Source organism: Hemitrygon akajei, chromosome 3 (genome assembly GCF_048418815.1).
Source record: "Hemitrygon akajei chromosome 3, sHemAka1.3, whole genome shotgun sequence".
In the NCBI taxonomy this organism is placed as follows: domain Eukaryota; kingdom Metazoa; phylum Chordata; class Chondrichthyes; order Myliobatiformes; family Dasyatidae; genus Hemitrygon; species Hemitrygon akajei.
Window position 1 is genome coordinate 209,454,971 of NC_133126.1, and position 13,054 is coordinate 209,468,024.

At 47.3% G+C, this 13,054-nt stretch overlaps 1 protein-coding gene across 1 annotated transcript in view; it reads left to right on the forward strand.

The window, feature by feature from the left end:
* Positions 1-7,572: 7,572 nt before the first annotated feature.
* Positions 7,573-13,054, forward strand: part of LOC140724681 (extracellular calcium-sensing receptor-like) — a 46,198-nt gene continuing 40,716 nt past the window's right edge. The window contains exon 1 of the mRNA XM_073039106.1: positions 7,573-7,627. Coding sequence (XP_072895207.1) covers positions 7,573-7,627 — 55 coding nt within the window. The remainder of the gene's footprint in view (positions 7,628-13,054) is intronic.

Genomic DNA, 13,054 nt, shown 5'->3' on the forward strand with positions numbered 1-13,054 from the left:
TAGGGACTGCACATAGACAACAGGAGTGTGGAAAGCTGTCTCTCGGGTTCATAACGATGCAACCAGTCAGATTAGATGGGCTAAGAGGCCGGTTTCTGGCTGTCGTGTTCTATGACACTACTCGTTCTTTCCATATAACATCCTTGTAGACCTTAACCGTGCCCTCTCTTGCTTAATCTTATCTTGTTAAAGGAAACGTCGAACTGAAGATTTTTAACTTTAATGTACATGTATATAGTGAAGTGTGTTGAATATTTCACTCGCAAACATTACCATTGATCAGAGGTGTATCGTGTCTTTATCAGAACATAGAAAACACAACAATACAACACAGTAACAGCCCTTCAGCCCACAATATTGTGCCAAATAAACTAATTTAATATACAGCTAAACTAATCATTTCTGCATACACAATGGAGCTGCAAGGCCGCGTCGCAGTTGACGTATCACTATAACACCTGCGATCACTGATTGGGGTTCAATTCCTGCCACTCTGTGTAAGGAGTTCATACCTTGTCCCCACAACTGTATGGATTTCCTCCCACATTCCCAAGTTGTACAGGTTAAGGGTAAGTGAGGTGTTCGCATGCAATATTGGCACCGAGAGTATCGTGACTTTTGCAGTTTTCTTTTTTTTTTGTTACACAGTCCACGCTGATTTGATTTTCCACAAATGGCAGATTTCACTGTTTTCTAGGTGTTGGAGACTTGGAGACTTGAAGTTCTTGGAGTCTTAGGTAGCTCGAGTCTAGAGTCTTGGGGCATGGAGTTTTTGAAGGCTTGGGTCTTGGGGTTTGGAGTTCTTGGAGGCTTGAGACTTGGAGCTTCGATTTTTTGGAGGCTTGAGTCTTGGAGCTTCGAGTTTTTGGAGGTTTGAGTATTGGGGCTTGGAGTTCTTCGAGGCTTGAGTATTGGGTTCTTCCAGCTCGACTACTGGGCGGGTAGCGGGACTCCTGGGCAGGTCAAGGGACACAACCGGACCGAGGCAAGAAACTGGAAGGGATGGAACCAATCGTAGGGTAACGGCAACTGGCCAAGCTCACCCAACGGCGGCGAGGAACAGGAAGGGGCAGAACCATCCGTAGGGTAACGGTAAAGGGCCTGGCTTACCCGACGAAGGCAAGGGACAGAACCAACCGCTGGGTAACGGCAACTGGCCTGGCTTACCCGACGGAGGTGAGTGACAGGAAGGGAGCTCGGCCTCGGGTGGCTCCAAGATTCGAGGCTGCCGGTAACCTCGGCGGGCTACGGAACAGCCAAATCCATAACTCACTGAGTGAACGAGCCTTCCACTGATGGGTTACTCCAAGTGGAGACTGACGAGATGACCCCCCCCCCCCCCCAACTACACTCAATCCCAGAGCCACTTATATTCCCAGCCACAAGATGAGCATCAGGTGCAAATGCTTGAGCCCAACTGAAACAAGGGACAGTTGGAGGACCCGGAGTCCGTAGTCCGCAGACCGGAACCTGAACCGGAATGCAGACTTTGGACCAGACCATGACAGGTACTGGACATTTCACCCTGGGGAAGTGATAGCAGTCGCTACTCTGTGCCTCACATAAAACTAAAAAATCCCGAAGAGATCTTTTCGCAGTCCCATCATTACAGCGAACACAACACAAATTTATCCAGGCCTTCCACATACGCATGCCCTTAAATTCAAACAATATCCCGGTAAACATTATGTGCACCCGCTCTACAGACACAACCTCCTTCGTAAAATGAGGCGACCGCAACAGAATACAATACTCTAGATCGATACAATACTCTATATCGAAGCAAGACGCTGAGAGGGAAGGAGTAAAGGCATTTCGGGGAGAAGTCATTTCTTCTTTACTGCTCGGGAAAAATAAACTAGACTGCGCAGGTGCGTGAAGTAGAGCGCCAAAAGTTTAAAAAAAGACCGCCATATACAGTGGTCATCGTCAGAGTGGACTGAGTCAGAGTGGGACGGCTTTGGCACATCAGGCTTCGGCGTGAACGGGCAGAGTCGAGGGTAGGTTCCAGCAAGTTTTCTTTTGTTTGTTTCGAGTACAGAGAATGCCAGGCAGTATGTTGGAATGCACCTTTTCCAGGATGTGGTCAGTCAGGGAGACCTCTGCTGTCCCTGACAACGACACCTGCAAGAAGTGCATCCTGCTGCAGCTCCTAACAAACCGTGTTAGGGAACTGGATCAAGAACTGGATGACCTCCGGATCATGAGGGAGAATGAGGAGTTTATAGATAGTAGTTTCTGGAAGGTAGTTACGCCAACGCAGCAGCGCACAGGTAATTGGGTTACCATCAGGCAAGGGAAAGTGAAAGTGCAGGCAGAGCAGGGCTCCCCTGTGGTCATTCCCCTCAAAAACAAGTATACCGATTTGGATACTGTCGGGTGGGATGACTTACGTGGGGCAAGCTGCGGCAGCCGGATCTCTGGCACTGAGTCTGGTTCTGTAGAGCAGAAGTGACGGTGGAAATAGAGGAGAAGGGTAGTGATAGGGGACTCGATAGTTAGAGATACAGACAGGAGATGCTGTGGTCGTAACAGAGACTCCCGGATGGTTTGTTGCCTCGCCAGTGTATTATAAAGCCTCAGCATCACATCCATGTTCTTGTAATCTAGCTCTCCTGAAATAAATGCGAACATGGCCTTTGCCTTCCTCACCACCCACTCTGCAATTTAACCTTCGGGGTGTTCTGGACAACGACACCCAAGTCCCTCCTGCATCTCAGATTTCTGGAATTTCACCCCGGTTAGAAAATAGTCCGCACATTTACTTCTACTACCAAAGTGCATGACCATGCACTTTCCAACATTACTTTTCATTTACTAATTTCATTCCCATTCTCCTATTCACCATCCTTCTGCATCGTTCCGCGTTCTACTTATTTCCTCCTCACTACCTGCTCATCCACCAATCTTCGTATCAAAGCCATCTATTCCATCATTTCAATCACTTATATACAGAATGGTGTGAAGTGGTCCCAACATCGCCCCCTGCAGATTACCACTATTCACTGGCAGAAAACCAAGAAAGGATCCTTCTGTTCCCATTCGCTGCCTTCTACCAATCAGCCAATGCTCTATCCATGTTAGTAAATTTCCTGTAATACCATGGGCTCTTAACTTCTGAAGCTGCCTCATGAGTGGCACCTTGTCAAAGGCATTCGGAAAGCGTCCATTTCATCCCTTTTATCTCTCCTGCTTGTAATCTCCTCAAAGAATTCCAACAGTTTCGTTAGGCAGGATTTTCCCTGAAAGAAACTATGCTGACGTTGTATTATCTTGCCCTGTGTCACCACTCCATCACCTCGTCCTTAACAATTGTCTCTAACCTCCTTCCCTACCACTGAGGTCAGGCGAACCTGTCATTTAAAGTAATATGGATAGGTATATGGACAGGAAAGGAACGGAGGGTTATGGGCTGATTGGGGGTCAGTGGGACTATGTGAGAGTAAAGTTCGGCACGGACTAGAAGGGCCGAGATTGCTTGTTTCCGTGCTGTAATTGTTATATGGTTATAATTCCCCTTCTGCTGCCTTCTTCCTTTTTGAAAGAGTGGAGTAACTTTTTGCAGTTTTCCAGTCCTCTGGCACCACGCCAGACCTTTGATTTTTGGTATATTCTAGTCCTCTTGAAATAAATGCTAACATCGCATTTGCCTTCCTCGCCAATGACTCAATCTGCAATTTAACCGACAGAGAGTCCTGCTCAAGGAATCCCAAAACCCTTTGCGTCTCAGTCTTTTTATTTTGTATTTTCTCCCCATTTCGAAAATAGTCAGCCCTTTCATTTCTTATTCCAAAGTGCGTAACAATACATTTCCCGATACTGTATTCCATCTGCCATTTATCTGCCATTATCCGAATCTGTATAAGTCTTTCTCTAGCCACTCTACTTCGTCAAAACTACCTGACCCTCGGCCTGTCTTCTGTCAGTGGGTGAGCATCTGGGGGACAGTGATCACCGCTCCCTGGCCTTTAGCATTATCATGGAAAAGGATAGAATCAGAGAGGATAGGATTTTTTTTAATTGGGGAAGGGCAAATTATGAGGCTATAAGGCTGGAACTTGCGGGTGTGAACTGGGATGATGTTTTTGCAGGGAAAAGTTCTATGGACATGTGGTCGATATTTAAGGATCTCTTGCAGGATGTTAGGGATAGATTTGTCCCGGTGAGGAAGATAAGGAATGGTAGGTTGAAGGAACCATGGGTGACAAGTGAGGTGGAAAATCTAGTCAGGTGGAAGATGGCAGCATACATGAGGTTTAGGAAGCAAGGGTCAGATGGGTCTATTGAGGAATATAGGGTAGAAAGAAAGGAGCTTAAGGAGGGGCTGAGAAAAGCAAGAAGGGGGCATGAGAAGGCCTTGGCGAGTAGGGTAAAGGAAAACCCCAAGGCATTCTTCAATTAAGTGAAGAACAAAAGGATGACAGGAGTGAAGGTAGGACCGATTAGAGATAAAAGTGGGAAGATGTGCCTGGAAGTGTGTGAGGTCCTCAATGAATACTTCTCTTCGGTATTCACCAATGAGAGGGAACTTGATGACGGTGAGGACAATATGAGTGAGGTTGATGATCTGGAGCATGTTGGTATTAAGGGAGAGGAGGTGTTGGAGTTGTTAAAATACAATAGGACGGATAAGTCACCGAGCCTGACGGCATATTCCCCAGGCTGCTCCACGAGGCGAGGGAAGAGATTGCTGAGCCTCTGGCTAGGATCGTTATGTTCTCATTATCAACAGGAATGGTACCGGAGGATTGGAGGGAGGAGAATGTTGTCCCCTTATTCAAAAAAGGTAGTAGGGATAGTCCGGGTAATTATAGACCATTGAGCCTTACGTCTGTGGAAAAGCTGTTGGAAAAGCTGTTGGAAAAGATTCTTAGAGATAGGATCTGTGGGCATTTAGAGAATCATGGTCTGATCAGGGACAGTCATCATGGCTTTGTGAAGGGCAGATCGTGTCTAACAAGCCTGATAGAGTTCTTTGAGGAGGTGACCAGGCATATAGATGAGGGTAGTGCAGTGGATGTGATCTAAATGGATTTTAGTAAGTCATTTGACAAGGTTCCACACGGTAGGCTTATTCAGAAAGTCAGAAGGCATGGGATCCAGGGATGTTTGGCCAGGTAGACTCAGAATTGGCTTGCCTGCAGAAGGCAGAGGGTCGTGGTGGAGGGGGTACATTCAGATTGGAGGGTTGTGACTAGTGCTGTCCCACAAGGATCTGTTCTGGGACCTCTACTTTTCGTGATTTTTATTAACGACCTGGATGTGGGGTAAGAAGGGTGGGCTGGCAAGTTTGCAGATGACACAAAGGTTGATGCTGTTGTAGATAGTGTAGAGGATTGTCGAAGACTGCAGAGAAACATTGATAGGATGCAGAAGAGGGCTGAGATGTGGCAGATGTAGTTCAACCAGGAGAAGTGTGAGATAGTACACTTTGGAAGGACAATCTCCAAGGCAGAGTACAAAGTAAATGGCAGGATACTTGGTAGTGTGGAGGAGCAGAGGGATCTGGAGGTGCATGTCCACAGATTCCTGAAAGTTGCCTCACAGGTAGGTAGGGTAGTTAAGAAAGCTTATGGGGTGTTAGCTTTCATAACTCGAGGGATAGAGTTTAAGAGATGCAATGTAATAATGCAGCTCTATAAATCTCTATTTAGGCCACACTTGGAGTACTGTGCCCAGTTCTGGTCGCCTCACTATAGGAAGGATGTGGAAGCATTGCAAAGCGTACAGAGTAGATAGTATGGATTATCATCAGAGATCAAGGGATCTGGTGCTTTACTCTTTGGAGAGAAGGCGGATGAGAGGAGACATGATAGAGGTGTACAAGATATTAAGAGGAATAGACAGAGTGGACAGCCAGCGCTTCTTCCCCAGGGCACCACTGCTCAGTACAAGAGGACATGGCTTTAAGGTAAGGGGGGGGGAGTTCAATGGGGTTATTAGAGGAAGGTTTTTCACTCAGAGAGTGGTTGGTGCGTGGAATGCACTGCCTGAGTCAGTAGTGGAGGCAGATACACTAGTGAAGTTTAAGAGACTACTAGACAGTTATATGGAGGAATTTAAGGTGGGGGGTTATATGGAAGGCAGGGTTTGAGGGTCGGCACAACATTGTAGGCCGAAGGGCCTGTACTGTGCTGTACTGTTCTATGTTCTATGTTTTATGTTCTATATTGTCTCTGACGGCACAAACTCAAATTGCATGGGGCTCAAAGCTCCTGTTTCTCAATGTATTGTAACTTACTTGAATGATCAAAATCGATTAAAACAATTAGTGATTTATGATGATACTGGGGACTTTGCTGCACTTAATCCAAGGGGAATAGAACTGGACCACTTACACCACTTTGTCAGAGGTGCTTACAGGGTTTCTGGATTGCGGAACTTCTGCTGTCAGATGTTTGTTTCTCAATACGCAATTTCCTCGGACTGAATCCCAGCAGAATTATTCGCCCGTTCCTTTACTGGATCTCTCCGTATTTTTACCTCTTCTCTGTTTGATAGCCGCTGATTTACTTTCCGAAGATTTGTCTGTCCCTAGCACTCCCGTTTGAAATGTCCATCTTTTCCACAGACAATACCGATCACTTCTCTGGTCATGGCTCTACATTCAGCAGAAGCCCTCCGATTGAAATGTCCCATCAGTGGGTTAGGTTCCCTATCGGCTTAGACATTCGTGGGACAGTACTCGCCGATATCAACCGAGATACCTCAGCTCTCAAATCTGCCACAACCTCCGTTTCTGGGACAACAGTGGTTTCTATGTTTTATGTTCTACCAGCAATACATTCACAATAACGTTGTGATCAGATTATAAATCCTTTTCGCCCTGAAACAGGACCCAAAAAGAAAATAAAAACCCCCAACGTTATCCTTGCACTCCCATCTTTACCCTGTAGCGATGTATTACATACAGAGCTAGAGATAACGACACGCTGTCGGTAAGTCGTTTCGAGACTAGTTTATTCAAACTTCGCGGCGCTGGCATTTAATCCCTAGCGCCCGTCTTCACCAGGCGCAAATGAGGTCAGAGGTGCATTACCAAAGTCTCTCCCCGCGCGCTGGCTATTTGTGAGCCGGTTCGCCTGCGGAGAAAGTGGGTCGCCACAACCCCATATTACCGTTATTCACCCACAAATATCAACAGACATCAGTCTCATTTCCTTTGTGCAATCTCGCATCATTTCTTCACAAACATGTTCATAGTACATGCAACCATTAAGAGCGTTCGACCATTATGAGGCCAATCATCAGTCGTATTCCAACACTAATTGTCATGGGTCGTTCAGAAATCCGCATTCCAGTGCACGGCCTGGTTCACGTACTCCGGACTCCAGGTTCTTTGGATGTCCGTAGTTTCGGTTGGACTTATTCAATAAGCACCTGATGCTCATCTTGGGGCTGGGAATATCAGGGCCCTGGGATTGACTGTGGTTGGGGAGCCGTCTTGTCAAGATTCCGTGGGGGCAAAAGGCTGGTGGAAGGCTAGATCGGCCACTTGCCATCTTTAGGACGCGTTGGAGAACCATTGCTTCCTGGAGCCTTGCTGTCAATAGTCGGAGCCGTCATTGCGGTATGGATTCGGCCGTTTCCCGGGCCAGCTGCGTGGCCGTCAGCCATTCCGAGCTAGGTAGTAATCCGGTTGTTTCCATAGCCAGCCATGGTTGCTGGTCATAACTGGGACTCAGAACAACCCCGATGCAGAGATGGAACTGTTTGTCATTCTTCGGTGTCTGTCTCTTACTGTCCTCGCCCCGTGGGGTAGGTCTAGCCGTTCTGCCGTTGCCCTGCGGGGGAAATCTGTCTTGTCTTTGCCTCTGTCGGTAGGTCTGGCCTTTCTGCCGTCACCCGACGGATGGACCTGCCCCATCTTGGTGTGGAGTGAAAGTTGAGTCCCGGCTTATCTAAGGATAAGTCCCGGCTCTATGTTGATGTACAGTTCCTAGTCTGCCTCCAAGACCCCAGCCTCTAGCCTCAAGCCTCAAGACCACAGCCTCCAGCCTCAAGACCCCAGCCTCCAGCCGCAATCCTCAAGACCCCAGCCTCCAGTCTCCAGCCTCAAGCCTCAAGACCCCGGCTTCCAGCCTCAAGCCTTAAGCCTCAAGACCCCGGCTTCCAGCCTCAAGCCTTAAGCCTCAAGACCCCAGCCTCCAGCCGCAAGCCTCAAGACCCCAGCCTCCAGTCACCAGCCTCAAGCCTCAACACCCCGGCTTCCAGCCTCCAGCCTCAAGCCTCAAGACCCCGGCTTCCAGCCTCAAGCCTCAAGACCACAGCCTCAAGAACCCAGGCCTCTTCACGTCTTCGCCTGGTTTGGGGTCCAAACCCGAGCCACGACCCACGTTTTGGGTCCTTGTGCAGTCTCGGGCTCGGAATCCATGCCCAGGCTCCTTGTTCCCCGTCCCATTTCCTGGTCCTGCTTCCCTAGCCTAGTCTGCGACCTGCTCCCGTCCTTTAGTTTGTCCGGTCTGTTCCTAGTACTTCAGTGTCTGTGACCTGCATTTGGGTCCATTCCCAACGCCCCGCCCCCCCCCCCCCACATTTACACCAATCATTTCTGAACAGTGAGGAACAATTTGGCTTGTATCACAGCTTTCGATTGGCAGGTTTTCCTTCATTACCACATTAACTGCTAGCTGAGACAATGTTTGTCCTCCAAAAGTCAGATCTAAAATCTGGTGAAATCGTGATTTTTCAAAGGCATTATTTACATCCATTGCATTTAACTTTGGTGCTGCTGTTATACAATATGTCTCTGTCTTCATTGCATATTGTAAGGAAAAAATATTATTCACAAGCGAAATAAACAATGACAAGTTTCTATAGGTAGTGAAAGCACAATTTGTAAGTTTTGTCTCTTGAATTTACCCACATCGGGTGAACCTTTTCACTCTAATTGCCCCTTGTACAATATTCGCCTGTGTAGAGTTACTACTGTTCAAGGCATCCTTTGAAAAATACTTGACTGCAGCCAGCTCAACGGATATAGTCACTCGAGCATTTCTCTTCCCATCCTATATACACGAGGAACTGTATACAACAAGATAAAAGATTTTTCCTTTGTGTTTTGTTCTCGAGTATTGGTTCCTCATCTTCTTCCACCGCTCCCCTTATTGGTCATTTGCTATCAAATCGCAATACCCCAGAACAATGAAGATTACCTGCACGGAAGGTAGAAACTTTAATGCCCTTTCCATCTGTATGCCAGTCCTTCGGCGCCAAGGATAACTGATGAAGACATTTAAACTCAAACATCTAGCTGTAGTGGCAAGTTAAATGTCTGTTTTAAGATGATGAAGGAATTAATGCTGAAATGCTGTGTGAACCCTCCACTTGAAATTTACATGACAAAATACTGATCACTGCAAAATTATTTTCCAAGGAATCTGAAACTTAAAATCAATGTCAAAAGTCTTGAACAGCATCTTCCATGTTCTGTAAAAGAAAGCAGTCTTGTTAGTTAAATATTTTTAGGATATCTCCTTGAATACTCCAATCGTCACAAAATTATTAATTTCAAATTCGCAATTGAACTATAGAGTAATAAACAAATTCTCTGGATGCCACTTTTCACACAGAAATATGGGCATCTCATTTCCGGATTAGAGGTGCAGAAATTTCCATTTCAAGTAAGATTACGTATGGCCCACATGGATTCCAGGATTCCCTAAAATCAGTTCCATGGAAAGCAAATATGAAACACAAACTAAAACACAGAAGTCCATGCTTACACTGTTTTTCCTACAGAACCTTCCTCAATGAACTACAAAACTTAAAATAACCATTAATTTCCATTATGCAAAACTTTTCCTAAGAACCAAGAAAAAAAAACGATAAGACCATAAGACAGAAAAGCAGAATCAGGCCATCTGGCCCATCGCCTTTGCTCCACCATTCAATCATGGCTGTTATTATTTCTGTCTCCTCCTCAATCCCAATTCCAGGCATCTCCCCGTAACCTTTGATGCAATGCCTAATCAAGAACATATCAATCTCTGCCTTAACCACACCAAACGACCTGGCTTCCACAGCTTTACGTGGCAATGACTTCCAAAAATTCACCACCCAGTCGCTAAAGAAATTTCTCAACATCTCTGTTTTGAAAGGACGCCCCTCTATTCTGACGTTGTGCTCTCTTGTGCTAGACGATCCCACCACGGGAAACATCCTTTGCACATCTATTCTGTCTAGGTCTTTCAACATTCGAAAGTTTTCAATGAGATCCCTCCTCATCCTTCAGGATTCCAGCGAGTACAGACCCAGAGCCAGGGCAGGACTTTAGGCAAGGCTAGTCTGGGCTGCAGCCAAGGGGCCAGGGTTGCAGAGGGGCCCAAAATAAACTAAATATATAAATAAATGCGTATGAATTTTATTTTTCGCAAATACCTTTACTCTGGTCGCTGTGCTTCGCGCGTGTTTTCAATGTCAAAAGACCTATGGGACAAGCCCTGGGAAGCAGTCATCTGATTTGTTTAACGGTATGTCTATCAAATTTGCCTATGGGTTATTGGTTTAAACTTTTGTCAGTGGGAGGGTTACAAGGTCGTGCTCAGCATCCCTACATCACTGATCCTGCTCCCTGGGGAAAGGAAATTTTTGATGATTCAGTCCGAACATACTGGGCTAAGAAAGGGCCGGAGTCCTGTCAGAATAAGGATATGGATATCAAAGCTTTGGAACGAGAATACAAACAGCAGAGACGTTTTTTCTCCAAATTTCATTTCGAACGCAAGTTCGTAAATGGCGAGTATGGTACATATCAAGGCAATGGCTCTTATATTCCCCTTCCGTTGGAAGGGGAGTACTTCGTCTTCCTCATAACTTTACTAAGCCAACTAAGCCTAAGTCAATTTTTGAGAGCATTAGATGCTGCCCTTCAAACTAAGAATCTGCATTACTTTCTGTCCTCCCTCTTAAGGCCTGTAGCTTCATAGCCTACGTGTTGTACTAAACCAATTGTCATGGTCCGCTCCGAAGTCCGCGTTCCGGTTCACAGTCCAGTCTGCGGACTCTGGACGCCGGGTCCTCCGGCTGTCCCTTGTTTCAGTTGGACTTAACCATAAGCATCTGATTCTCATCTTGAGGCTGGGAATATAAGTGGCCCTGGGATTGAGTGTGTTTGGGGGGTCGTCTTGTCAAGATACCGTGGGAGCAAAAGGCTGGTGGAAGGCTAGAACGGCCACTTGCCAACTTAAGGCCGCGTTGGAGAAACATTGCTTCTTGGAGACTTGCTGTCAGTTGTCGGTGAGGTCACTGCGGTATGGAATCGGCCGTTTAACGGGCCAGCTGGGTGGCCGGCAGCCACTCCGAGCTAAGTAGGAATCTGGTTGTTTCCATAGCCAGCCTAGGTTGCTGGCCGTGACTGCGACTCGGAACAACCCGATGCAGAGATGGAACTGTCTGTCGTTCTTTGGTGTCTGTCTCTTACTGTCCTCGCCCCTTGGGGTAGGTCTAGCCGTTCTGTCGTTGCCCTGCAGGGGAAATCTGTCTTGTCTTGTCTTTGCCTCCATCGGGTAAGTCAGGCCGTTCTGCCGTTACCCGTGGATGGACCTGCCCCACCTTGGTGTGGAGTGAAAGTTGAGTCCCGGCGTTTTGAAGGAGAAGTCCTGGCTCTATGTTGATGTACAGTTCGTAGTCTGCCTCCAGGCTCCAGCCTCCGAGTTATGCAAGCCTCAAGACCCCAGCCTCAAGCCTCAAAATCCCAACCTCAAGCCTCTAGACCCCAGCCTCCAGCTCCAAGAACCCAGACCTCGTCACGTCTTCGCCTGGTTTGGGGTTCGAGCCCGAGTCAAGACCCAGGTTCTGGGTCCTGGTACAGTCTCGGGCTCGGAGTCCACGCCCAGTCTCCTTGTTCCCAATCCCTCGTCCTGGTCCTGTTTACCTGGCCTAATCTGCGACCTGTCCCGTCCGTTAGTCTGTCCCGTCCTGTTCCTAGTACTTCAGTGTCTGTGTCCTTCATTTAGGTCCATTCCCAACGCTCCCCGTTAAATGTCTTGGACCACAGCTTTGACATTTAGACCAGTACGACCGTTACTCTTCTTCTTGCCTTTTTTTGCCTGGAACAGCAGCATTTTACGGTGTCGGCAGGGGCCTATCAGGGCCTCCAGCCCAGTGGCTCCGGCCCCACTAATTCCGGCCCTGGGCCAAAGCCATCAACACTTCCTCGTATGAGAACTTTCAATTCCTGTATTCATCTTTGTGAACCTCCACCGGGCCTTCTTCAATGCCAGCACATATTTTCTAAGATATGAGGCCCAAAGCTGTTCACAATACTCAAGGTGAGGCCTCTCCAGTGCCTTAGAAAGACTCGGCATCACATCGTTGGAGCTTGATGGGAGCGCCACATTAATGCATTGATGCAACCTTTTTAGAGCACAGCCATTTAGAAGTCTTTGCACTTTCTCAGACACATTCTGTCTGCACTTATGCAATACTCCACCGGGTCACCTCGATTAGCCCCATGCAGCTTCTAACATAGCCTTGTGGCGGCTCGCCCTGCTCGACTCAGTGTGTTGTTTTCACTCGTTGCGTATCACCACGGCTACAGCCTCCTGTAAATCCCCTAGTGTCCCCTGGCCTTGTGCCTATTTCTCTGGTAGGACTGGGTGTAATACTGAAGTTAAACACAGAAGGGTTAACTTCCGTTCCTCCGTTTTATCTTTACTTCTGAATGCACTGGAAAGTTCCCTAGGGTCGTCACCCAATTCCACACTTTGGTTTTCTCGTAGCTACAATAACCAATTGGGACACACGGAAAAGGGGTAGGATACAGTGTCACAACAAGTGCCCCTGACAGTGGTGTTTCCTGAACTCTCTCCATTATCACGGGCGCCATTGGTGATTTCTATACTTACTCTTGGAAAAATCGATAGGGGGAGGGCCATTTCCCCAATCATCCTCACTATTGTAATGTGCGACCTCATGCGCTAAGTCACCCAATCTATATCGCCATCACCATCAGCCCTCGCACTAAACTCCTCTCTGAGTTGAGTTGAGATTGCAGCTTTTCGATTTGTTTTAAACACTTAGTGTTGTCAGCGCTGCCTTTGTTCTGTAGGGC